The 27,805-nt window shown below is 41.2% G+C and overlaps 2 protein-coding genes across 3 annotated transcripts; one reads left to right on the top strand and one right to left on the bottom strand.

Moving 5' to 3' along the window:
- The first annotated feature begins 1,688 nt into the window (after positions 1 to 1,688).
- LOC120417488 (transmembrane protein 18) lies at positions 1,689 to 10,197 on the top strand. Its single transcript, XM_039579564.2, has 4 exons — positions 1,689 to 2,006; positions 2,273 to 2,390; positions 2,465 to 2,613; positions 9,160 to 10,197. Exons 1-4 carry the CDS (start codon positions 1,944 to 1,946, stop codon positions 9,274 to 9,276), a joined length of 447 nt encoding a protein of 148 aa, XP_039435498.1. The 5' UTR covers positions 1,689 to 1,943; the 3' UTR covers positions 9,277 to 10,197.
- Positions 10,198 to 12,989: 2,792 nt separating this feature from the next.
- LOC120417484 (protein tamozhennic) lies at positions 12,990 to 27,350 on the bottom strand. Of its 2 annotated transcripts, none has more exons than XM_039579559.2 (8): positions 27,164 to 27,350; positions 26,337 to 26,606; positions 25,373 to 25,451; positions 25,094 to 25,214; positions 24,847 to 25,026; positions 24,699 to 24,786; positions 24,557 to 24,637; positions 12,990 to 15,398 (listed from the first exon to the last, which is right to left on the bottom strand). In XM_039579559.2, exons 2-8 carry the CDS (start codon positions 26,497 to 26,499, stop codon positions 13,381 to 13,383), a joined length of 2,730 nt encoding a protein of 909 aa, XP_039435493.1. In that variant the 5' UTR covers positions 26,500 to 26,606; positions 27,164 to 27,350; the 3' UTR covers positions 12,990 to 13,380. The 2 variants fall into 2 exon arrangements, with proteins under 2 accessions (XP_039435493.1, XP_039435494.1); XM_039579560.2 differs by having other exon boundaries at positions 26,337 to 26,654.
- Positions 27,351 to 27,805: the final 455 nt, after the last annotated feature.

A 27,805-nucleotide genomic window follows, 5' to 3' on the forward strand; every position in this document is an offset into this window, starting at 1 on the left:
CAGGGCCGAAGCCGAAGTGTAAACAAAGAGTCTATTCTGCTCGTTCCTAATGTAAACATCAAGTGACGTGGTTTATTTAAACAAAAGATAAAAATATTTTTTGTGTTTTAACTAAAAAATCGTGAGTTTTTGATTTTTGTATTTTTTGAAAAAGTAAACTTTAAAAATCGAGCTGAATCATGCTGTCATGCACATGAGATATGTCTTGATGTCTGGATATGGGTTGAAGACCCCAAATTTCAGCCAGTTTGGCCAAGAAATCGTGCAGGGGGTGTTCCTAATGTCAATTGTTTTTATTGTCACCCTAATGGGTATTCAAAAGACCGTTCCAACTAGTCTAAGCAAAGTCTAAGAGGTTGAAGATCTGACAAATCTAAAAAAAAAGTTTTAAAAGCTTAAGTGTTTATTATACATATATATTATATATTTTTTGGAGCCGAATCCAAGATATTTTTAAAAATACAAACATTGTCGTGCAACCTACCGTTAGATGCATTACCTACCATAAGACCTTTTTAGCGAGTCCGAAAGATTTACGGTCTGATAACCCTGTCAAAATTAATAAGCATTTCAGTGTAATATGAACACTTTATTGAAATCGGAACTCAGAGATTTGGATAAATAAATAAAGATGGATTAAATAAAGTTTTTCTTTAAAAAAGAAGTTTTGTTTAAAATTTTCAGGTAAACTTTTTTTCTGACAACTTTGGGTTACTATTGAAAAAAAAAACAGTGGTTTATGTCAAAGCAAAGCAATCCACTTTAACGACCCCCGGGTCTTTTGTGGTCTCTGTTGCAAGCTTCTGCTCATTTCTAGGCGTCCGAAGGTTATGTGTGGTGAGTCACCCAAAACCTCTTTTACGCAAATGGACCGACGCTTTACTTCCCCATCCGATAGAAGGCCAGGAGGATAAGGCGGGTATCGAACCCGCGCCCCATAGCAACTTAGGGATCGGCAGCCGAAGCCGCTAACCATCGCGCCACTCGTGGTTTTTGTGTGGTTTATGTAACGAGTTGCAAAATGGAAATTTTTCCAGCTCAAGTCGTACAATTATTGAAAGAAGCTTGCCGATTTGGATAAATAGGTACGACCAGTGTTGAAAATCTGACGACTATGATTAGTTTTGCGATTAATCGCTGCCTGTAACACCTCATGAATAAGACTGCTGAGAATAATCTTTATTCTCAAATTGCCACGACTAGGTGTTATTCGTCGAGTGCACCTCCGCTGATTATAACAAACCATGACTGCTGGTGTTAAATGGGGAAAATTATAATCAGATCGCAGCAAGTTGACGACTAAACCCAATCATTCACATTTTTATTCGTCTCTGCCACAGCCAGCAATCAAGTGCTAGTCGGGAAAGAAGTGATCAAAGCATACTCAGAGGGCCTTTCTTCAGGCAATCGTTATTCGCTTGAAGTGATTTTTTTTCAACCTTGGGTACGACGAATGCTGAAATAATCTCATTTAGCAGCAAGTTACATTTTATGCAATTCCAGAATTCGAATGTAAAATGAGTGACTTCCTAAAAAAATGCTTATAAAATCGGAGTTGAAAAGATATAGTTTTCACCATAAATTTTTAAACTAAAATATCATACCAAAAGCATCTGAGGGTTAAACAAACTGCGGTGTTGTCCACCAGCAATGCAGCGGTGTGATGACGGGTCCCATTTTTGACTCGGTCGGCCTGTCAACTTTGCGAAAAAACTAAAAGGGAAAACGTAAACACATCTTATGGCCGAAGTTTTACTGGTCGGCTAACTTAATTAATGTAGAACAATAATAAATTAAACAATAAAACTGATAGTTAGGCCGTCGTCCACATTTTTAGTGATTAAGGATATTTTGTTAGACAGTGTATTGTGCGTAGCTCGAAGCGTAAAAGTGCGATTCAAAAAAGATAAAATTGGAATTGAGTATCCATATAGTGCAGCAACATGGTCGATCCAAATTTAATTGAAATAAACGAAATAAAAGGATTTATCACCTTCCTGCAGAGCGTAAGTGTGATGAACCGTTTGAACTTTCCCTTCAAAGTGGCCAAACCAGTTTCAAACCCCAAGCGACGACACGCATAAGAAGATTTCGCGAAACTCGAAACTTGCAACAAGGTCTCGGGCTTGCTTTTGCAATGAATCAGAACAACACAAAAGGAGAGGGTTTTAAAATAAGTTGCAGCAGCAGTTCTTGCTTCCACCAGTCAAGGTTTCACGCAGCTTGTATTGTTTTTAACTGTGCAAATTTTGTTCTCTCTTCCAAATTCCAGATCGACTGGTTCGACCCGTGGCTTATCGGGCTGATAGCCTTCCACATTTGCATAACATCAACGGCACTGTTGACCAGAAATTGCGGAAATTTTCAAGTGTTTCTGTTTCTAGTCTTGCGTAAGTACATATAACAAAACAAATAACGCATCACGAACCATTTCCTCAAAAAAAACAACAACAACAAATTTCAGTGCTGATGGTTTACTTCTCCGAAAGCATAAACGAGTATGCCGCCGTGAATTGGAGGATTTTTTCCAAGCAGCAGTACTTTGACGATAAGGGATTGTTCATATCACTCGTGTTTTCAGTGCCAATTCTGCTCAACTGCATGCTGATGGTTGTAAGTATAGCGTGTCTAGTCAAAAGCAGAGCGGATTTTAATTTAAAACAATCTCAGGGAAATATCCATTCGAGATTTCTAATATGATACCAGCCTTGGATTACAAAAAATACAAGAATTACCAATTGGACCTCAAGCAAGCAAGACTGCCTCCGCATGCCGACAGTTTTTAATTTTTTTTTAAATGTACAATTTGTCACAAAAAAAGGCATTTTAAGCCATACTAGTTAGGTACTTTAGGGTGGGAAGGTAAGCAATAAGATCGTACTGGTTTCATAACCATTAATTTGTACGTAAACTGGATTTCTTTGTGGTTCCGGTGTACATGCTTGGTTTGAGTTTTTTTTTCTTTATTTCTTGTTCATTACCTTTTGTACATACATACTTTAACTATTGTAACTGGGGCCAAAGAAGACAGCAAACACTTTAAAAACAAAAAAAAAAATGAGTGTTGATTTCGACTATAACCAACAGACAAATTACAATTATTGATTACAAACAGCTAAAACAGCTGTCCTCACTCGCCCTGGTTAACAATATCTATCATTAAATGTTTGGCCACATTTGAAGCTCAAATAAGCCTGCAACCAAAAAAAAAAAAACATAAAAAAAATAATTACGTTATTTCGATCTATGAAATTGAAAAAAATACATATACAGTATGTAAAAAAAGTATTAAATCAGGGGTGCCCACAGTTTTTGAATGACTGGCCACATTTGAAGCTCAAATAAGCCTGCAACAAAAAAAAACATTTAAAAAAATAATTACGTTATTTCGATCTATGAAATTGAAAAATACATATACAGTATGTAAAAAAAGTATTTACACCACTCGGGCACTATGCACAATTTGTGAAGAACCATGTAAACAATTTAAAGTTTGACAGGAACCTAGTACTACGTTTTGTTCAGAAACTCATGCCGAACATTTTGCTATAAAAAGATCATGAAAAGATGATTTCTATAAAAAGTTATATAACAAAAACTATTACAGAAATCAAAAAAGGTGCTAAAAAAGTTTGTACACCTTTTGAAAAATTAACATAAATAATGTTATTTGTTGAAAAATCACCATAAATCCAGTTTCCCAACTCCACATAGGCATCCTTGACTGATAAAAAAAAATTGGATTGAATATAAAGTTTACTAATTACTTAGTATAAAAGTTTGTATAACTCTGGAAATTCTATATAAAACTTATCTGAACTTAATTTTGCAAACTTTCAATTTAACTAAATGTCAATATATTACCATAGAATTGCTAAATAAACATTCTGGGGGTATAACACCGTTTTGGGGGTCTTTGCGGGGTGTACTGTACATATCAGTTTAATTTATTTATTTAAGATTACAGATATTTTTTTCATTTTTCGGGACGAGATTTGCGTGACCACGCCTTCTATCGGATGGGGAAGTAAAACGTCGGTCCATTTGCCTAAAAGAGGTTTTGGGTGACTCACCACACATCATAACCTTCGGACGCCTAGAACTGAGTACACAAAAAACCGGGGGTCGTTAAAGTGATTGCTTTGCTTTTTTGGCGTCGCAGAACTCGAATTTGATGTTAAAAGCGCGCCAATTTAAAATGCACCAAAAACATACAAATTTATGATTTCAGTGTAGTAGGCATACGCTTTGTGGGATGTTCCCTTAACCCTCTACTGTTCAATTTTTTTTCGAATGTTTTTATTTTTCCCGTGTTCAGAAGGTAATTTTGAGCAACTCTGTTCTACGAAAAACATTACTTCTCATTTTTGGTTAATTTGCATTCATCTTGTTTAGTTTATGTTTGTTTTTGGTAGTATTTGGCCTATTCTACCACCTCCTATCATTACATTTTGCCTATCTCATTTTTTCATGTTGATGCAGTCACTTTTTTATTTTTTTGCTTGTTTTTCACATTTTCTGCTATAAAATGGCACCATTATCATTTGAATTTTAAAAAAATGCGTAAAGGCATACGTGGTGATTATTGCATTCGATCGTAATTTCTCGACTCACGATCGAGATTTCTCGATAGTAAGATTACGACATACCATCGACAAAAAAATTAAAGATTTCAACCCTTTTAAAAAAATTAAATAGATAAAAAATATGAAAAATACAAAACTTTAAATAAAATCCAATCCAATAACTTTTTAAATTTCAAAAAAAGTATCAATGGCGAAAGAATGGGGTGATTTTCAAACTTGATAAGGGCGTTTGAGAGGGCGTTTATAAAACATTAGCAAAAGAAACAGAACACTAACAACACTCGATTATCCGAAGGCCTCGCAAAAATTTCACATCGGATAATCGAATCACGAAAAACTTTTATTTTTTTTCGTTGTTCAATTTTTGATTGTCGAGCTACAGTGAATTAAATTTTTGCAATGCAAGATGGCGGTGATGTAATATTGAAAAAATGCATTTTATTATTACATAGGCTATTACTATTCAAATTTGATAAAACCGGGGTCGAAGAATTCGAATTTGAAGTTTAAAACAAGAAAGAGAAGAAACAAAAAAAATTGGTTCGTAATTCTATTATCCGAATTCCCATACAAACCTTCGAAAATCGAACTTCGGATAATCCAAATTTCGGAATTTTTGTATTTTTTTGGTTATTTGAAATTTTGGATTTTTTTTTATTATTTAAAAGTTTAAATTTTTTTTGAACTTTTTGAAATGTAAAAAAATGAAATCTAAATTTTTGAAATTTTTAGAAATATTCAGAAATTTTGATTATTTTTGAATTTTTGATTTTTTTAATTTTTAAGATTTTTGAAATTTTTTAATTTTTTTAATTTTTTAAAAAATTTAAAATTTTTTAAATTTTTAAAATTTTTGAATTTTTTTAATTTTTTAAATTTTTTGAATTTTTAAAAATTTTGAAGTTTTTGAAGTTTTTAAAAATTTTGAAATTCTTTAAAATTTTTGAAATTTTTGAACTAACTCTTACATCCAAATGTAATCTTGGGTTCACCAAATTTATAGTCTCATCTTTCATTAGCAGTAGAGATGCGTTTCAATTTCATCCATTGGGATAACAACGCATTGAAGCAATCATTTGCTTTAGATGTGACAACGGTTTTGAAGAATCATGTTACCGAAGTCAAAAAGAATTATTATTACATACTAAAAACGTAGAGGTTCCGTTCCGAACGAGAGTGTGGAAAAATCGGACAAGTGGATATTGGATTTCGCCAAGAAGGTGTGCCCGGACTCGGTGCCGACACAACCATCATTCGACGTTGTTGATGGGAGCGATTCTAATCCTCCCTTCTCGATGGTAGAGCTCTCCATAGCACTATTGACGGGCAACAACACTGCTCCTGGTCCGGACAAGATCAAGTTCAGCTTGCTGAAAAATTTTCCGGACGTCGCCAAGCAGCGTCTGTTGAATCTGTTCAACAAGTTCGTGGAGCAGAACACAATTCCACACGAATGGCGACAGGTCCGGGTGGTTGCCATTCAAAAGCCCGGTAAGCCGGCATCCGACCACAACTCGTATCGTCCAATCAGCTTGCTGTCGTGTCTACGCAAGTTGCTGGAGAAGATGATCCTCGACCGCCTCGAACCATGGATGGAACGAGAGCACTTGCTGTCTGACACGCAGTATGGCTTCCGGAGAGGCAAGGGAACAAGCGACTGTCTAGCCTTGCTGGCCACAGGGATCGACATAGCCCGTGGTAAAAAACAGCAAATGGCTTCTGTCTTCCTAGACATCAAGGGTGCATTCGATTCAGTCTCCATCGATGTGTTGGGAGTAAAGCTGCGGCGGAGCGGTCTCAATCCGACGATGTGCAACTTCCTCATCAACCTGTTGTCAGAAAAACACATGCACTTTGTGCAAGGTGATCTGGCAATCACCCGGATAAGTTACATGGGTTTGGCACAAGGCTCACGCCTTAGTCCATCCATGTATAACTTCTACGTCAGCGATATCGATGATTGCTTGACCGGAGACTGCACCCTTATACAGTACGCAGATGACGCAGTGGTTTCAATCGCTGCCAAGAAGGAAGTCGATCTGCTAGAACCCTTGCAAGATACCCTGAACAACTTGGCCCATTGGGCAGTTGGAAAGGGTATTGAATTCTCTCCGGAGAAGACGGAACTGGTCGTTTTTACGGGGAAGCATGAACCGCCGCAGCTCAATCTTTCTCTCTCGGGAAAGACTATCGAGCAGTCGGACCACTTCATGTACATGGGAACCATCTTTGATCAGAAGGGAACATGGGGGAAGCACATTAACTACCTGAAGCAAAAGTGCCTGCAAAGAACTAATTTTCTGCGCAGCGTCTCTGGCAACCGGTGGGGTGCTCATCCTTCTGACCTGCTTCGACTGTACAAGACAACGATACTCTCGGTGCTGGAATATGGCAGTTTCTGCTTCCAGTCAGCTGCGAAATCACGCTTGTTGGTTCTCCAGCGGATACAGTACCGAAGTCTTCGCATTGTCTTGGGATGCATGCACTCAACTCACAACATGACCCTCGAGGTCTTGGCGGGAGTGTTGCCTCTGCGAACTCGTTACTACGAACTGTCTTACCGGTTCCTGATCCGGTGTGATTACAGGAATAAACTGGTAATTGACAACTTTGAAACGTTGCTGAACCTTCACGTTGAGTCTCGGCGCATGCTTCTATATTATGACTTTATGTCATCGTGGGAGTGGAGCCCGAGCACAATGGTACAGCGCACGCCTCCGTTAACCAGCAGCACCCTGATTGGCTTCGACACGTCCATGAAAGCCGATACTCGCGGTATCCCAAACCATCTTCTGCGGGGAGTTGTACCGTCGATCTTCGCATCAAAGTACAACCATGTTCCTCCAAACAACAGATTCTTCACCGATGGCTCCAAGCTCTACGGCTGTACGGGCTTCGGTGTTTATCATGAATCTTATCAGCTGTTCTTTAAGCTGAAGGACCCGAGTTCGGTTTATGTCGCAGAGTTAGCCGCGGTTTACTGCGCACTGCGAATCATCGAGACCATGCCACCTGACCACTACTTCATCTTCACCGATAGCTTTAGCTCTGTTGAGGCTATCCGGACTCTGAAGCCGACCAGGGAGTCTACGTTTTTCCTCACGGAAATACGCAAGACTTTAAACAACCTGGCGGCTCAGTCCTTCAGCATCACGGTGGTATGGGTCCGCGCTCATTGCTCGATTCCGGGTAATGAGAAAGCGGACTTGCTCGCCAAGAAGGGTGCTGAGAGTGGAAACATTTTTGAAAGGCCAATTAGCCTACAAGAATGCTACGGTTTTCCGAGGCAGCGTGCGCTTCTGGATTGGCAAAATCAATGGGACGACGACACCAAAGGACGTTGGATGTATTCCATACGACCTAAGGTGCAAAGAAAAGCCTGGTTCAAGGGAATGGACTTGACGCGTGGATTCATCAGAACGATGTCCCGCCTTATGTCGAACCATTACTCGTCCAAGGCTCATCTTTACCGTATCAACATGAGTGATACGAACTTATGCCACTGTGGGCAGGGTTATCAGGACATCGACCATCTCGTATGGGCGTGTCCAGATCACCAGGCTCACAGAATTAAGTTGAAAGATACCCTCAGGGCCCGAGGAAGACCACCAGAAATCCCGATGCGAGACGCGCTATCTCAGCTAGACCTTGATGTTCTCTATCCTATCTATCAGTTCCTCTCAGATTCCAAAATATCTATTTAGTTTTCTTCCAGTTAGTTTCTCTTCAGTTAGTTTTCCTCTATTTAGTATAACTCGCCTTCACACAAAGCCGTCGTTTCTGGTTTGCACCGGAAGCAAAGCAAGATCGCCCCAGCAGCTGGACACCGAGTTGCGGCTGAGGACAAAACGCAAAGGCCAGAAGAGCCAACCAAGACCCCTACACAATCCCCCTTCCCTTCCCACGCCTTGTCTTTAACATCAATCCCTTCCCTACTAACCCCGAGTAGGCCGCGGGTAATCGGCTCCCCTCCCACTAACATTTACACACAAGATCCTCTGTAATTATTAAGTTTTTTGTAATTACAAAAGCCGACTCGGTCCTAACCAGGTCCCAGTACCGAAAAGGACCTAATAAAAATAATTTTATGAAAAAAAAAAAAAATACATACTAAAAAGAAAAAAAAGTCAAAAGCCGACATGGATTTGTGTAGCATACCTGAAATTAGATTTTAGAAAAAATTTGATCGAATCTTTTTTCACAATTTCATCGAAAAAATTAAAAGGATTATAATATGATTAACATAAAATATCACAGAATGTTGTGCATACAGTTTTATTAATTGGCAAAATTAACAAATCAACGCTTAATCATTGGCTTCGAAACTACAATAGTTTTTACAAATCTGGATTTAAAAAAAAATAGGTCCAATAAACCAAATTTCTAGTTCCAGTTTTTCAATACCCCTGATTCAAGACGGTTTCAAAAACACCCAAAAGGCAAACCTTTTGGGTGTTTTTGAAACCGCCTTGAATCAGGGGTATTGAAAAACACCCAAAAAGCAAAAACTGAAAATTTGGTATATTGGACCATTTTAAAACAACTCCAGAAATAAACTTATCCTGCTTTACAGGGAAGCTGGCTCTACCAATCGACGCAGATGATGGCCCGCCTCAAAACTGCCCAGCTGCGACAGCAAATTCGCCAGTCAAACAGCCGCCAAAGGATAAAGGAGGACCACCAGGATTGAATCACGCTGCATTGAACCACAACCCCAAGACCCAAAACAAAAGCTTTATCAAAAAAATGTCTTTTATCACCGGAGAGAGGGAAAAGGAGGGGGGAAATTTTGTGATGGGAATTGTTACATCACTACTTACTAGTAGGGCGATAGTTGAACGTGCTTGCACGTACATATTAACTTAGTCAGACAACATTAAACACAACAACACCACCCACACATACATACACACGTACACATAGCCTTTCTGAGTGTAACCACGTCGGAATCTTTAGGTGTCGGAGTGCAACTTGTTTTATTTGCCGCTGCATGTTTGTCTAAATCTCACGCAATGTCTAAACATTTATTTTTGAAACAAAAAAAAAACACAATTTCCACCAAAAGACACAGTTTAGAGAGCAAAAGATCTTCTTTGAATGTCGTGGATAAGCAACGTATTGTGATGGTTTAAATTTGTAAAAGAGATAAACTATTGATGAAACATTAAACGATTTTAAACTTTAGTTGTAAGATTTTTACTTTTTTTAAGACAGGAAGATACAACATGAAAAGAGTTAAAATTAACAAATGTTTTCGTGTAGTAAGAAATTGTTCATCTCCAGATTCTTTTTTTCAGTACATTTACGTTGTTGCGTCAAAGCCGCATGTTAATTTTTAACTAAAAAAAATACTGACCTTCGCAATTTTTGATTTGTATTGTACAGCATGGTCAAATAGCATTAATTTAATTTTCAGCATAAAAACAAACAATCAATGACTATAAAATTACACAAATACACAGCGGGATTATATCCAAGAATCGGTGCCAGAAGTTTGGTCACAAAGTGTGATTTAGAGGGGTGTACTCAAGGGGTACTACGGCAGGTAGGGAGTAAACAATTTGATGTTTGAATAATAAATTAGGTGGAATAAACACACATTTACACACAGGTTGCGCGTTGTACTATTATTGGTTGATGACCGGCCCTTCTAGAAAATAAAGTAAATTAGATACCAACGCATATGAAAACATAGCCTCTTGGTAACCTTCGCTTTTTAAAATATAAATTTGGTTTCTGGGGTTTGTGACAGCCCATGTTAAAGGTATAGTAAAATTGCGTGACAAACGGAGTCTGAAAACCCCAAATTTCTTGGATTTGATTTTTGAACAACCCCAAATCTGAAGTTTTTTTTTGAACAAAATATTATTTTTTTTTTTTTTGGTTTTTGGGTATTTCGAATACCCCTGACCCTAGGCGGTTTCAAAAACACCCAAACAGAAAATTTTCGCAATTCGCAATTTTCAGTGTAAGAACGGGCCTTGACCGATCTTATGCACTAGGTTCCCGACGAACACGCACTGCCCTTACACCTACATCTCACACTTGCTCTGAGTCAGTACGAGCAGCACGCTAGAACACGCTTTGAGTGTTCGTGCCAGGCATGCACACCTTCTTTTCCGGTTACGCATTTTAACTCGGCCGGGGGTGGTACATTACGTAGGGTTTGATGTAAGTATAAGCGCCTAACCATTTATAGTGTGCCTATCAACTTTCATTAAAGCAAAAACTGTTTTATTTTTAGTTTGAATTCAAAAACTAATTGTTATTTTACTGAGTATTGTTTTCTCCTGAAATCTTTCCTAGTGTTGAGTCGTGTTTATATGTTGCTATTTCTTTTGTCGCGGTGTTTTGTTACAATTTTTGGTCCTAAGCATGTTATAAAAGTTTACCAAAAATACAATAGTAATATTTGTGTTAATCCTTTAACCATTCCATAAATTGAGTAAGGGCTCAAACCTCACTTGTTTGAAAAAAGGGTGAAGATTGAAAACAATTGACAGTAAAAGATAATTTATTTTATAAAAATCAAGTATCAATAGTAAGAGAATGATGAGCGTATTTTGAAGAATAGAAATGAGAAGCTAGATGTATTAGATGTAAAATTAGACAATAGTTAATAAAAAGAGATACAAAACAAGCTTAGTAATGATAATTTATAGGACAGATAAAGAATTATTCAAATAAATAAATTCGCAATAAAATCAAAAAAGATTAGGCGAATGATAAATAGACTTGATATTACTAGTACATTAAGGAAAAGTATATTTTAAGGAAAAAAAAAACAAAACAAAGTTTGTTACAGCAGTATCAATTGATAGAAAAGAGTGGAAAAGCTTTGAGAGATAAGAGAATCAAAAGTTAGTAAAATTAAAATCAAATGTTGGATATTAAATAAAAGAATCAGTGAAGAATTGGGAATCAGAAGAGCATAATAAAAATAGGAGATAGGTGGTAGCTGAGAATGAAGAGAAGAGAAACCCCGTTGTGCGATGTTTCAGGTACATCCACAACAGTTGACTCAACATACTGCGAATCAAAACAATACCGTCTACAATCACAAATTACTTCCCTTTCCCACATTGTTGCGCCCCTTTCTTTTAGCCGTCTCGACTCTGACCCGCGGTGGTCAAAGGTTTACGATCCGTTTCCACAGGCCACCAGCTAGGTCATCATGAAAACCAAGCCAACGTGGAGGTAAGAAAATATGACACTTGCAAGGAACCAGAGCTATACTGTTCTGATCAAGATAATTCGGATGATCTAACAGAACTACGGATGTAGTTAGTTACGCTCCTTCCAGGATGTTCCTTACGTGGACGTCAACCGAAGAGCACGCAACAAGGTCAGTGCCATTGCATGCTCTTAGGTATCAATCCTTAGCCTGCAACACCCAAACCGAAAATTTTGTTTAAAAAAATGTACTTTGACAAAGAAACTCGTACATTATGACAGTTTGCCCGTTTCACTAGAGTAATCTACGTGCGTATGTGTTGCGTTTACGTACACGAATATATAGTGACGTTAAATTTTATCAGACAGCAAAACCAAAGGGTGTGCGTACGCGAAACGTCATAAAGCTCTCTTATTTGGTAGAATTTGGAGTTTACATAAGGTGTGAAAGGGACACACTCTTGTCCACAAAAGTTATGTGCCCTAATGAAATGGCAAGCAAGATTTGTTTGCAGAAACGTGAATTTTGGTTTGTTTGTTTATCATACCCTTGATCATACCCTCTTTTCTTTTGACGATGGCTCTCGGGGCTTGAACCAATCGAAATTTCCAGCGAATGATGACTGAGCGCTTCGTTCGCCTTCACTTTTACAACCTGATTCACTAACGAACATTTTTTTTTATTAAATTATGGTGACTTCAATCACATTGTGGTCATTCGTCTCCAAACTCGAACCAGTGAGCACAACGCAAAGTTAAAGAGCTATTACACTACGGCAAACAAACTCGCACATTTTGACACTTTGCTTGCTTTGTTTGTTTGCCTGGAAGCGTTTGTAGAAACGTCAGCCTGTATACATTTTGCCTTGTTTGAGAGTTGACCGCAAACAAGTTTGCAAGTTTGGCAATCTGTCAAACACGAAAAAGTGTGAGTTTGTTTGCGGTAGTGTAATGACTCACCATGACTGCTTTCAAATTATTGCTGTCACCACGCAGCACTGCGCGAGCAAGAAAGAGAGAAAAGAGAATAAAAGAGCATGTGGCATCGGGTCGGGGGCGTCGGGTGGCTGCTTGAGTGTTTAGCTCGTGTTCGTTCGTTTCAACTTCATGAGCTTTGGTAAAAGAAGATTTAACAAAACGAGAAAATCCTCGCTAATATCTTCAAATGGAATCGATGGACTACGCAACAAAGGGCTTTCTTTTATTCTTTGATTCAGCATACAATTTACCTCGACCAACTGTTTTCTTCTGTCAACAGCAAACAAAGAAAAGTTATTTTTATTAAAACTTTCATAATCTGGGAAACATGAGCTTACATTAATTAGTTTAGAAATTGCTACAAATGTTAGACATTAGTTTTTTTTTGTCTTAGGTGATCTAAAAATAGTGTAATGTATAACAATTTCAATATATTTTTTAAAATATGTTCCATATAACTTGTTTATTTCCTCTCTTTCTTGCTTTCTCTCTCTGTCTCTGACTAGTTAGGTGACCTACAAGAAACGGTCAATTCTTTTAATTCTTCCCCAAATGATAACCACGGTTTGCATTGTCTTCTGTGTTCTACTATTTTCCCCCAAACACAAAACGTTTGATCACAATTAGTACATGGGTTCGCATATTATACACAGGTCGCCGTCCCGTTGCTGGTCGACGTTGCCGCCGTCGTCGTTGCTCCATTAAAGTCTCGACTCTTGGAGCACATCTCGCAGATGCGCCTCGATTCGGGGTTCAAAAATGTACAAAATTCACAATTCCATTCGGCGCTGCTGCCGTTGTCGTGTGGGTTGATGATGGTCGCTGCGGCCGTGTCAAAGCTGGCCGTTTTCTTCTTGCCCGATGTAGTGGGGTGATTGTGATTCACGAGGATTCCGCCGCCTGACGCACTGCTGCTGTTGCCGCCGTTCTGGTCCTTGGTGGAGGTGGTCGAAATCTTACGGGTGACGGAATTCCTCCGGCTGTTGGAGCTGCTGGTGGGATTGCTGGTGTGGTTGTGGTTGTGGTTCGCCTTGGGCTGGCTGCTATTGTCCGGGTTATTGCTATTGCTCGTTTTCGATAGTTTTTGTACTAGGGCGTTCTTTTGGCCAGCGGCTCGCGCGGCTGCGTTCTCGTTGCGTTCGTTTTCCCGTTGACTCTGCTGCTGCGCGTTGCGTCCGGTCCGTATTCCGTCCACCTTGTCGGCCGCTTTGGGCTTCATGGCTTTTAGCTTCTCGTTGCTGGGCCGCTTTAGCGTTCCACCGCGGCTGTTGTTAGCTCCCTCGGGGTAGTCTTCGTCTTCGGGGTTGACCACTAACACGTCGCCCCGTTCTCCCAAATCCTTGTTGTATCCCTGTTTTTCCAGATTTTGAAACACGTAATTCCACGACTCGTACGAACCGATTCCTTCCTGGTTCTTGCTCGATATGCGTTTGCTTACGTTGGTGGCCCGCTGGTACGCTCCGGCCTGCAGCTGTTCGTCCTCGTAGCTATCAAAGTCCGACTGGCGCGAGTTTCGAGACGTTTGGTGGTGCAAGTAGGGGTGACGAAGCTGGTTCTGCTGCTGCTGCTGCTGTTGGTGTTGGTGCTGTTGTCGTTCCATCAACGCTTCCGGTAGCATGTCGATCTCGTAGTCAGCCATCAAATCCGTGTTCCGCACGCCTCGGTCGGACTTTTTCCGCTCCCTCTTGCCAGCTTCATCTCTGGTATCGATGTAAATCAGATCGCCGGCGTGCGTTTTTGGTTCTACCGGGTGGTGGTGCCTCGTCGGAACGGGGACATCGTAGTCGTCGTACGAGGATTTCTTCTTGCTCAAAATTGAGGGCGGAAGCGGTGGTCCGGTCGAGTCAAAGTTGTGGTTCATGTAGATGTCTGCCGCCGTATGCCTGTGAGATTGTTGCTGCTGCTGTTGGCCGTACAGTTGACCGTTGCTGTTGCTTCGATGGTGATAGTAAGGTGGCATCACGTGCTGCTGCTGATGGTAACCGTTAATACTGGGTTGATAGAAGGATTCGGTTCCGTTTTGCTTGCCACCACCGTTCATGCACGGACCACTGAGGTTCGCCGACAGGTTGTACGGCAGCGGAAACCGATTCCCGGACACGTTGTAGGGGTGATTGCTGAACGGGGTCATGCCGCAGGAACCGTCGACGGCATCGTAGACACCGGACGACGGTGGGGCCATTCCCATCGGGCCGCCATAGTGACTCGCGGACGACACTGCGGTATAGTCAAAGGGGGGCTGGTCAATCGAGTGTCGTTGCATGCAAGCCGCCAGATTGTACATGGCCGCCGCCGGATCCTGGTAGTGGTCCAGTGACTTTGAGTGGGGTATCGCTCCAAGCGGAGGGGGCGGATGAGTTGGAAGGCTGGAGGACTGGCTCGACGGATGAGGAGGAGGTTGGGAGGGAGAATTCGGTAGGAAGTGATGGTGATAACCGTAGCTCGGTTGACTGTGGATGTTACAGGGGGTCGTATTGTACAAAGGCTGGGGACCACAGAAAGGTATCGTGAGCGGCGGCTGCATGGCCATGGAGGGTTGCGGAGGAGGAACCGGCTGCTGATGCTGATGTGGCTGCTGCTGCATATGCGGATGAAACTGATACTGGCTGCTGCAAGAGTTACAAGAACTAACGGCCGGCACTAGCGGGTTGCCATACGACTCTACATCAGTGGCAGTTGTAAAGAAAGAAAAACAAATGGAACAACCTGAACGAGCGTTCTGCTTGGCAAAATTCAACAATCTTCTAGTATGTATTTATGATGCTCATACAGATGCAACACTAGTGGTTATGAGTGAGATAAAAAGTAAGATAATACATTTAAAGAGTGAATATGAAAAACTACAACTAAACATAGATCTACGGAATATATACGAAATGAAGCGTTCAAAAAGATTTATCGAGTTGTTTCACATTAGGATTAGGACCAAAGCAATTAGTTAAAAAAAAAAACAAATTTAAATAACAAAAATTTAAAAAAAACCTAAAAAAATGCCTATTTTGAAAAATATGCAAAAATAGAGCTCATGTTAGATCAAACTAACCTAATTAACTGTTAATTAGGATTAGGGTGGTTTGTCGTTTGTGGCAAAATTAAGTGGAAAATGGATTTTCCGAAAAATGGTAATGTTTTTGAGCTTTGGTGTCTTCAAAAGAGTTGTTGCAAATAAGATGGGGCCATTTATGGTTTGGACGGGGTGGTTCACGATAACGGTGATTTTGAAAATCTAACTTTTCAAGAATATGTTTGGATTTTTTTTTGTTTTCTCTAGAAAGTTGTTGGATTTAGGGGAAGGTGGGGCAAGACGATCAAATGGGGCAAGAGGAACAATCGCTCGTAAGACCGTAATTTTTACAATTTTGATTATTTCTACTATGAGGAATTGTTGCTAGCAATGCAATTAGCTGATTCTACTACCACATAACCGTCAAAACGACGTAAACGCCACGGGGCATAAGATTGAATTAAGTTTTTTTCAAAACCTTTGTTTCCTTATAATATTTGGAATGTACAAAATAAGGCTTAGGGTTCGTTTTAAGGCTCATTTTATCAAAATGCTATTTTTCCTAGATCAGTAGTGTCCCTACCAATGACTTGCACCTATTATAAAGTATGATTTAACTTTTGGTTATTTTTATAGAGAGCTTTTAAAAAATCTTGTTTAGGTGGGGCAAGTGTACCATATGGATTTTTAGTATGGAAAAAAATACGAATTGCTGCAGCAACATATTTTGTTGTGAAAAAAATACATAAAAGATCTTAAAAACTGATAAACAATTGTTTAAAAAATTGTCCATACACGATATAATAAAATCATGAAAATTTATTATTTTTCATCAAAGTAATATTTTTTTTTCGTGAAAACGGTCAAATTTTTAGTATAATATTATTTTTTAATCTAAAAATGAAAGAAATGTTTCAAATACATCCTAATCTGATGTATCTAAGTGATAATAGTTCAATTGTTAGTAAATTAGCATGTTTTTTCATGCATTGTTTCTCTTGCCCCAACGGGTTGTTCGTCTTGCCCCACTATTTGAGTAGAACGTACGAAAAAATCGAAAATTTTAAAATCAATTTTTACATTAAAAAACAGAATTTTTTTTAAAACTTGTTCTATCAAAGTCTCAGTCAAGACCTTGAATAAGATGATTCTAAAAATTCCGACAGATTTTTTAACGTTTTTAATGGGTTATAACGAGCATTTCCTTAGCTTGTTACACTTGCCCCACTTTCCCCTACCTATCCAAGCAACTTTGTCGGAGACGCCAAAATTTTATTTCCCGATCTACGCCTTCTACGGAGCAATTCTCTACCAAAACCGGAAATGGATTTTATTTGTATTTTTTGATTTGGGTCAAACTTTGTGGGGGCCTTCCCTATGACCAAATAAGCTATTTTGTGTCATTGGTTCACCCATACAAGTCTCCATACAATTTTGGCTGCTGTCCATACAAAAATGGTATGTAAATATTCAAATAGCTGTAACTTTTGAGTGAATTTTCTGATCAATTTGGTGTCTTCGGCAAAGTTGTAGGTATTGTTGAGGACTATTGAGAAAAAATATGTACACGGAAAAAAAATTTGCCGATTTTTTATTAACTTTTTTTTCACAAAAACTCAATTTCCCAAAATTCGTATTTTTTGATCTTCAAGATTTTTTGATATGTTTTAGGGGACAAAAATCCGATTTTAACGTTATTTTTAAATGCAAAATTGAATTTGCAATCGAAAACTACTTTACAGATTTTTTGATAAAGAGCTCCGTTTTCAAGATATAGTCACCGAAAGTTTGATTTTAGCGAAATATTTGCAGTTTTTCGATTTTTAAAAATAGTGACCATGAGTGACAATTTCTAAAAATATTTTTTTGAAAAGTTCAGAAAATTTGCTATAAAATTGTCTAAGAGACGTTGAAGATTGGACCTCGGGTTGCTGAAATACAGCCGCTTTAAGAAAAAGAAACACGAAAATTTAAGTTTTCTAAGTCTCACCCAATCAGCCCACCATTTTCTAATGACGATATCTCAGCAATTAATGGTCCGATTTTCAATGTTAAAACATGAAACATTCGTGAAATTTTCCGATCTTTTCGAAAAAAATATCTTTAAAATTTTGCATTTAAAAATAACGTTAAATTTGTTTATGCACGAAATTTCGATTTTTTCCAAAAATCACTAATTTTTCAAAAATTTATAACTCGGCGGCAGATTTTTTGACCATGTTTCTCTATGGCTCAAAAGTTGCGGATCCCCTAAAACATATCAAAAAATCTCGAAAATCAAAAATTACGTATTTTGGGAAATTGAGTTTTTGTGAAAAAAAAGTTAATAAAAAAAATCGGCAAATTTTTTTTTCCGTGTACCTATTTTTTCTCAATAGTTCTCAACAATACTTACAACTTTGCCGAAGACACCAAATTGATCAGAAAATTCAATGAAAAGTTACAGCTGTTTGAAAATTTACATACCATTTTTGTATGGACAGCAGCCAAAATTGTATGGAGACTTGTATGGGTGAACCAATGATGCAAAATAGCTTATTTGGTCATAGGGAAGTCCCCCAAAAAGTTTGACCCAAATCAAAAAATACAAAAAATAAAAATAGTCGAAATCGGCCGATTCCGTAGAGAGTTGCTCTACGACCAAATTTCAAGGTTTTTTTTTTAAAGGTTCTGTGGCGGTATCAGCCGTCGTCGTAAACCCTGCCACTGCTGGACGACGATCATCGAAGATGACCATCATCACTACTTTGTCCATTCGCTGGACAATACCTTTTTGTTCTGCGCTTCTCGCATTATTGTGTGCACACACACTTTCTGTGTACACCACCACGAATTGTAACCAAACTTGTAGAATTAGTTTTAATTATACTCTGGACTCCATCAAGCACACAACGCGTTTTATTTCGTCCGCCAAATTGGTGACCCCGACGGTTTTTTTTTCGGTCCAAGTTTTGGTTCGCGCACGGAGGATGACGAAAACCGAGGAAGAGCAGGCCGCCGCCGGCCAGGTAGAGACGGTTACCGTTCCGCGACTCAACCCGCCAAGCATGGCCGACTCGAACATCGAATCGTACTTCATGTCGCTAGATTTCTGGTTCGCGGCATCCGGAATTACGGCTCAACATGATAACCGGAAGTTCAACATTGTCATGGCACAGGTCCCCCCGAACAAGCTGACCGAATTGCGTGGTATCCTCGAAGCGGTGCCGGAGGTGGGCAAGTACACCTACATCAAGGCGAAGTTGATCGAGTACTTCGCCGACAGCCAACAGCGACGCCTACAACGTGTGCTCTCCGACATGCCGTTGGGAGATATGAAGCCCAGTCTCCTGTTCAATGAGATGAAGCGGGTTGCCGGAACCTCGCTGAGTGATGCTGTCCTGCTGGATCTGTGGGGATCGAGATTACCACCACACGCACAAGCGGCAGTCATCGCTTCAACAGGAGACGCAGCGAACAAGTGTGCCATCGCGGACGCCATTGTGGACTCGATGGGTTTGCGAAACATTTCCGCCATCGCGTCCAATTCTCCACGTGTTGCTCCGGGTTCTACGGATGCGCCAGCTGTAAGCAGTATTGCGGCGATGCAGGGTGAGATTGCAGAGTTGTCCCGAAAGCTGGAACAGGTCCTGCGCTTCCGAAATCTCCGAGGCGAATCGCGGTCCCGTAGCCGTTCTAGGCGCAGCTACGGACCGCGCGAGCGTGACTCGGCCGACGGACCGTGTTGGTACCACCGCACGTATGGGAACGATGCGGAACGATGTCGAAAGCCCTGCACCTTCGGGCAATCATCGTCGCCGCGCCTCCAATGACTAGACCCTGCTGAATCTGTGTTGGAAATTGGCGGACTTTCCGACACACCTGCAATTTTTCGCCTCAAAATATCGGATACCACTACAAACATGCAATTTTTGATAGACACTGGAGCGGACGTGTCCGTCATTCCGAGAGGATTGCGTTCAGCTGGGGCAAAACCGACCTCGATGCAATTATTCGCTGCAAATGGAACGCCGATCAAAGTCTACGGAGAAGTGCTGCTCAAGGTAAACCTGGGTCTTCGTAGAGAGTTTTCGTGGCAATTCCTCATCGCCGACGTAACCTCGGGCATTATCGGCGCTGACTTCATCAGCCACCACGACCTGCTGATCGACCTGAAGCGAAAGCGGCTCATCGACAACACCACTCGGTTGGAAGCGGCTGGCGTATTGGCACGAACCAACGGATGTGCCATCAAAACGTTCAGTGCCCAGTCCCCCTACGCAGAGGTGCTCGCCGAGTTTCCAACCATCACGCGTCTTGCGCCACCCGGAACGGTGAGCAAATCAGCAGTTTTTCATCGAATCGAGACAACGGGGCAACCAACATTCTCCCGTCCAAGACGTTTGCCGCCGGACAAGCTGGTAGCCGCGCGAGCCGAGTTCGAGCACCTGATGAAGCTTGGAATATGCCGCCCATCCAGCAGCAACTGGGCGAGCCCACTCCACATGGTGAAAAAGGCTGACGGCTCATGGCGGCCGTGTGGGGACTACCGAGCGCTGAACGCCCAAACTTTACCGGACAGATACCCGCTGCCGTATCTCCAGGATTTCACCACCATTTTGCAAGGTAAAACCATTTTCTCTAAAATCGACTTGCAAAAAGCTTTCCACCAGGTGCCCATTCACCCCGAAGACATCCCGAAGACGGCTATCACAACGCCGTTTGGCTTGTTCGAGTTCGTGTTTATGACCTTCGGACTTCGAAATGCGGCTCAAACGTTCCAGCGCATTATCCACGAGGTCGTCCGAGGACTCGACTTCGTGTTCCCGTACGTTGATGACATTTTTATCGCTTCGTCAACTCCAGAGGAACACCGGTCACATCTGCGACAGCTCTTCGAGAGACTTCAGCAGCACCATCTGGCCGTCAACGTGGCTAAGTGCGAGTTTGGCCGCACTGAAATCACCTTTCTTGGGCATTTGGTAACCGCCGATGGTATCAGCCCCCTGCCAGAACGTGTCGAAGCAGTAAGCAAATTCCCGAGGCCGGCAACAGTGATGGAACTCAAAAGCTTCTTGGCCATGATCAACTTCTATCGACGGTTTGTACCAAACGCGATTGTGGCCCAAGCACCGCTGCTGGCAATGATACCTGGGAACAAACGCAATGACCGGACAGTCCTGGTGTGGACGGATGCGACATCGGCCGCCTTCGAGCAGTGCAAACAACAACTCGCCCAGGCAGCTCTTCTTGCACATCCAGCGAAAGGTGCCGAATTGTCACTTTGGGTAGACGCTTCCAATATCGCTGCGGGGGCGGTCTTGCACCAGATCGTCGGTGGGAAAGCACAGCCACTTGGATTTTTCTCCAAGAAGTTCGACAAGGCGCAGCTTAGGTATAGCACATACGATCGCGAGCTTACCGCGATTTTCCTCGCGGTGAAGCACTTCAAGTTCATGCTTGAAGGACGGACGTGCCACATCTACACGGATCATAAGCCGATCACCTTCGCGTTCCAGCAAAAGCTCGACAAAGCAAGCGATCGCCAAGCTCGTCAGCTGGACTACATCGGGCAAATCACAACTGACCTTCGACACGTGGTTGGGCGCGAAAACGTAACTGCTGATTTGCTGTCAAGAATCGATGCTCTCCAAGCTGTTCAGCCGATCAATTTTGAAGCCCTCGCCGACGCTCAGAAGATCGACCAAGAAATCCTGGACATCGTGCATGGTAAAGCGACAACAAGTTTGCAACTGAAACTTTTTACCATTCCAGGCAGCTCCAAAGCCCTTTATTGCGATTGCTCGAACAACACCATTCGGCCGTTTGTTACGAAAGGCTTCCGTGACAAAATCCTTGCGGCAACGCACAACCTTGCGCACCCCGGGACGCGCGCGACGGCTAGGTTGATCACGCAGCGGTTCGTCTGGCCTAATATCCGGAAAGACAGCATTGCGTTTGCACGGAACTGTGTCGAATGTCAGAGGGCCAAGGTGGCTCGACACACCCAGTCACCTGTAGCACGATTCCCGACGCCTGACAGCCGCTTCGACCACATCAACATCGACATCGTAGGACCATTTCCTCCCAGCGATGGTCAGCGGTATTGCCTCACAGTGATCGATCGCTTTTCTCGGTGGCCAGAAGCGATTCCTATTCCTGACATGACGGCATCCACGGTCGCACAGGCCCTGGTCGCGGGGTGGATTGCTCGGTTTGGTGTACCTTCGTTCATCACAACAGATCAGGGACGCCAGTTTGAGTCGACGCTGTTCGCTGAGCTAGGTCGTATTCTTGGCATCACCCATCTTCGCACCACTCCGTACCACCCTCAAGCGAACGGAATCATCGAGAGGTGGCACAGAACGCTGAAAGCAGCCATCCTCTGCCACGATACGGAGCGCTGGACTGAACACCTGCCGATGATCTTGCTCGGACTGCGCTCAACCTACAAAGAGGATATCAAGGCTTCACCTGCGGAGATGGTTTTTGGCACAACACTAAAAATCCCTTCCGAGTTCTTCGTGAGGAACGGAAAGATAGCCACCAATACCGATTTTGCCAACAGTCTGCGTAAAGCTATGCAGAACATGCGACCCACCGAAACTGCTTGGCACGATCAACGGAAGGTGTTTGTCCACCCGGACCTCAGCACGTGTGAGCAAGTGTTTGTGCGAAATGATGCCATCCGGCCGACCTTGTCACCACCTTACAGTGGTCCTCACCGTGTCATCAGCCGCAGCGAGAAGCACTACAAGGTCATCGTGAATGGGAGAACGGTAAACATTTCGATCGACCGTTTGAAGCCAGCGTACACGACCGACGCACCGACGCAGCAGGACTCCAGTACAACAAACAGTACCAGCGCATCGACTAGGACAACTCGCTCGAGGCGACGAGTGGTCATTCCACTTCGGTATCGCTAGGTTGGTGCCTAGTCTAGGAGGGGAGTACTGTGGCGGTATCAGCCGTCGTCGTAAACCCTGCCACTGCTGGACGACGATCATCGAAGATGACCATCATCACTACTTTGTCCATTCGCTGGACAATACCTTTTTGTTCTGCGCTTCTCGCATTATTGTGTGCACACACACTTTCTGTGTACACCACCACGAATTGTAACCAAACTTGTAGAATTAGTTTTAATTATACTCTGGACTCCATCAAGCACACAACGCGTTTTATTTCGTCCGCCAAAGTTCTATATACTATTGTGTTTTATATGTTTATAAGACCTGTTCAAAAAGAAAATAAAAAAATCTAGATTTAGAGAAAGCATCTAAGCAAACCTTCAAAAATCAGTTTTTTCAACGTAGCAATTCAGGGTTAAGTTTTTTTTTTTCAATTTGGACTTAAGGGTCAAAAGTAACAGCCATTTTAAGGTAAACAAGATGCAAAATTAAATTTGAATATTTCGAAAAGGTGCAGACCTCGTAGACCCACCTTCACGTATACATATCGACTCAGAATCATGTTCTGAGCAAATGTCTGTGTGGATATGTGTAGGTGTGTGGACAAAAAAATTGTCACTCGATTATCTCCGGACTGGATGAACAGATTTTTACCGTATTAGTCTCATTCGATCCGTCTTTAGGTCTTATAGGTCTCTATTTAAAATCAGCATGTTTACTTAAGTACTTCAAAAGTTATGCTAAAAAACAATTTTGGCGTACGTCCGGACGATTGTAAAAAGGGTGTTTTTTGCAAGAAAACCTATCATGTTATACATTTTCAGAAAGGTAGACCTTTCCAATGAGCCCAAAACATTGAAGATCTGACAACCCTATCAAAAGTTATTAGCACTTAAGTGTTATTTGTACACTTTTTGGTGGCCGGATCTCAGATATTGTGATAAAAATCCAGACTTTTTTTTGATTAGGTCTTATAAACATATGAAACACAATAGCTTAAAGGACCTTTAAAAAAAATCTAGAAATATTGTCTGAATCTTCCGTGTGAACTATCGTTGGATAGGTTTTTTATCAGACCTTGCCGATGAGCCAGAATTATTGAAGGTCTGCGAACCCTATCCAAAGAAATGAGTAATAAAGTTGATTTGTTAAACATGTTAAGGGGGAATGCTGCTATTTTTACTGAATGTATTAACTATATGAATGCGAGGAAGGCACCAACCACCTAAAGGTGGATTAAGTAACGTTTTTTCATGTAATTTTGCCCGCTGAATCTGAATCTGCCCTTTGGGTTCTTGGGTTTAAATGGTAATTTTACATAGAAACCCAAAATATGACCAAAAATCGATATTTTGACACATTGTCTCAATTCTGAGGGCAGATTGTTTGCCCCGAACATCAATTTTCCTTCAAAATTTATCCCCAAATTGCTACATTAAAAAAAACTGATTTTTTAAAGTTTGCTTAGATACTTTTTTTGAATTTGGTCGTTAAGGCGTAGATTTCGAGATAAAATTTTGGTGTCTTCGACAAAGTTGCTTAGATTGGCAAGCCCAAAAACCTTCAACATTATTTTGTCTGAAATGTGTAAGTGTAGTTACACTCAAATCGAGTAACTATTAGGACTACGTGCGCCGATTTTTGATGTTGTGCTCATTATGAGTCATGCATTTATAAAACATTAGGAACGCGTGTCAAATAGAGTTAGCTCAGTAATGAAAGGATGAGATTGATGTTAACAGTGTCAGAATGAATTTTATTCAACACAATAGGATATATTCATAACAAAGCCAAATCTACATATTTCTACTTTTAGTAAAGAAAAAGGCATGTTTCTACAAAACTAATGGAATGAGATGGTCATGAATGGAAAGGATTAGTCTAGGTCAATTGGAGATAAAGATAATTTAAGGTTTCGACAATACCTTTTCGTCGAGCCTGCTGATTCTTGTGGTGTTTCTCCTGTATCAGCATCGCCATGTTTAGAACAGTTTGCTCTACATTCACTAAAAAAACACAAAGAATATTAAGCTAAACCCTTCAGAAAAAATCAACAAGTCGCCCTACTTGTATTAAGTTCTCGAAAGCTGTAAATATCACTCCAGTTTACCGCCAGCTTCATATCCGTCAACTGAGCACAAATTTCCTTCATAATCTGCAATAAAATTTGTTTAAAAAAAACCATTACCGCTGCTTCCACGCTTCGCGTTCTCACCTGGCACTCGACCGTGGCCGTGATGGCATCCCGCGACACGTTCGTTACGCGATCCGGACAGATTGGCCCGTCCAGCACCAACGTTTTGTTCGGTAGCGTCTTGTACCCCATCTGTTCGAACAGTGCCTCTGCGCCCACCAAATTTGCGGCAATCTCGTGCTGGTAGAATCCGGAGTACATCTGGAAATGTGTGCGAGTTTATTGAAAGTAAGCTTTAAACCCCAAACGGCCGTTTTAACCGAATTACCTTGATAACTTTGTACTCCTTCCGCCATGGCTTTGTGAACAAGTTGTTCGCGTACTGGCTGATGGCTTCAAATCCAATGGATGCTTTATACGCGGAAAAATCTTCCATTTTTGCAATGGAACTGAACGGTGACAAAAAATAGATAATTAGTTACGTTAGAACTTCAAACAACACGAACAACTATTCGTTTAATCAATTTCCTTAAAAAGGAGACATTGCTAATAACGTCATGTTTTTCGTGTTTATTCAGGAAAAATATTTAAAACTTATGGGAAATACCTTTGTAAAACTTGCACAGTTTGTAACAGCATAAACTTTTGGCTGTGGGGCATGTTGCAAATGTACTGTACAATTAGGTCTAGAATGAAAATGGATTGCAAAAAAAACGTTATTTATTTAAACAATGAGCTAAATAATCCCTTCCCCTTTCAAATCCAGTTATTTCGAGGACGTTTAAGTTTTTAGGTAGGTATCTTAATAGGGTATCAAAAAAATGTCTATGAAAAACTTATTTTTTATAAGTTTTTCAGCAAAATTAAGCATAGATATTTGCCAATTTTTACCCAAATCAGTCAAAGTCAAACAGTTGTTATTATTGTTTTTTTTTTATTATTATGAAACATAATTATTGCATTTGTCATTTCGCACCACCGGCGAAGTCACGGCCGTAACCTTCCGGTAAATTGGACGATATCATGGAAAAAGGAACGTGTCCATGATGGGTTTGGTCGGTTGCTGAAAATCTGTGGTCTGTTTTGGGACCAGAATTGCAAAAAAAAGTTATTTGACCTAAAATTTTCAAAAAGAATCATTGCTAAGCGAAATTTAATTGATTGTTTTCAATGTTGGATGGATACTCGAAATTTAATTTTTAGTACATTAAATGCCATTAATAAATTATTTCGAATGATTCGAACGTACTTTTTAAAGCAAAGAAAATCCATAGCTCAAAGTTGTAATTAAACGGTACAAACAACGAGTAGCCACTCTGAACGCGTTCAAAAGTCCCCGGAAGAATTCTAACCATTCAGTCTGAGCTACGCTCTACTCGCAACCTTCTAGTCTCGCAAATTACAGCAAAACAACCGATGGGATGATTCATCATCCCGTCAGCATCGTGTGTTATCAGTTTCACTGGCAATTTTAATGCCCGCGACGGTCATGACCGAGCAATGGAAAGGGTCACCCACCGGTGCTGCGATTCACAAAACAAAGAAAAACAAGTTCCAGAGTTCCCACTTACCTTCTAGCTGCCTCCTCAGGTTAATCTTCTCCATCGATTCTTCCGCGTCCAGGAACTTCCAGTGGACTTCCAGAATTTTATTGTACAGATTCGTGATGCCGCCAGCGGCAACGACACTACCACCTCCGCCGTCCTGCTGGTGATGATCGTACACGGATTCCATGTTTCTTTTTTCTTTTCTCTCGCGGGGATTGTCGTTTTTTTGGTCACTTCTAGTAAATCATTCAAATTTTCGTGTTGTAGCTGCTGCCGCTGTTTCCTCGTTTGTTTCTACAACCATCAATCAAAGTGAGCTGTGAATCAGCTTGTGTTGAAGAACTTTAAAGGTAAACAACAAAAAATGCAAGCCACTGGCAGCGAAAGGGTCAACGCAGTTGGCCTCGACTCGGAGAAAAAAAAACGAAAGATCAAACAGATCAGTTTTCTGATTCTAAACACGCACCACGTACATGCACACACACAATCACACACACTTTCTCAACTTGAATGATCTGAGCCCAAATATTTTCACGATCTTCGCCGCCGCTGCTTTCTGCTATAAATAATCATAAACTCTTCTGAGACGGCGAACAAGTTCTATTAAAAGATTTGCATAAGTGGTCTGCTCTAATTTTCCTTTCTTCCCGATACAATTTGGCTTCGATTCGTCCGTGCCAATTAGTTCGATCCTAGTTGGCCACAAAGATCAGCACCAGCAGCTCCCGGAGGAATGTAAAGGAATGCAGAACCATAATCATTATCCAATCGAAGTAGTCGTTCGCCGAACTTTTCGCTGCAAGCAACTTGCAATTTTCGCTCTTTTCCACAGCGTTCCATCCAAAATTTACCGCTTCTTCACATTCCACGTATCATTTCACGGCCCGTACGCACTGCTGCAGCCGCTTTCGGTCGTTTCGAACGGTATTATTCCATTTTTGCGCAGAGATCGCGAGACACACAGGTCCACCATTAAATTTTAACAAAAGTTTTACAGTTCTCTCGTCTTGCTCTTCTTGCCAACAACGAAACGAACGGGACACACGAGAATGACAACTCTGATGACAGACGGTGGTGGTGTGAGTGTGTGTTTGTTTAGATTTTAAAGTGTCAAAAGTTGCGTTTTGCAGGGGGTGTTTTAAAAATCATTCGATTCGATATTACACTCTCGTGAAATTACACTCATTTGAGTGTAATTTCACTCAGATTTTTTAACCTTACAGCTGTATCCAGGTTTTAAAGCGAAGATGGAGTTCGAATGTTGAACGTCCGAAATGTCAAAATAGCGCAGTAGCACCAACATAAGAAAAAAAAATGCGGCTGTCATGCCATGGCACACTTTTTTCGTAATGTTGGTACCACTGCGTGATTTTGACATTTCGGGCGTTCACCATTCGAACGCCATTTTCGCACCCACGACATCTACGGCAACCTGGACGCGGGTCGCTGCACGGCTATGGTGCTGGTGGATTTTTCGCTGGCCTTCAACTGTG

This window comes from Culex pipiens, chromosome 3 (genome assembly GCF_016801865.2).
Source record: "Culex pipiens pallens isolate TS chromosome 3, TS_CPP_V2, whole genome shotgun sequence".
Taxonomy (NCBI): domain Eukaryota; kingdom Metazoa; phylum Arthropoda; class Insecta; order Diptera; family Culicidae; genus Culex; species Culex pipiens.

Coding starts and splice junctions, on each gene's coding strand:
- LOC120417488 (XM_039579564.2), top strand. CDS start 1,944: ATGGTCGATCCAAATTTAATTGAAATAAACGAAATAAAAGGATTTATC. Junction 2,007..2,272: donor TTATCACCTTCCTGCAGAGC/GTAAGTGTGATG, acceptor TCCAAATTCCAG/ATCGACTGGTTCGACCCGTG. Junction 2,391..2,464: donor GTTTCTGTTTCTAGTCTTGC/GTAAGTACATAT, acceptor AACAAATTTCAG/TGCTGATGGTTTACTTCTCC.
- LOC120417484 (XM_039579559.2), bottom strand. CDS start 26,499: ATGGAATCCGTGTACGATCATCACCAGCAGGACGGCGGAGGTGGTAGT. Junction 25,452..26,336: donor CCTGAGGAGGCAGCTAGAAG/GTAAGTGGGAAC, acceptor TTTTCATTCTAG/ACCTAATTGTACAGTACATT. Junction 25,027..25,093: donor AGGAGTACAAAGTTATCAAG/GTAATTCGGTTA, acceptor ACACATTTCCAG/ATGTACTCCGGATTCTACCA.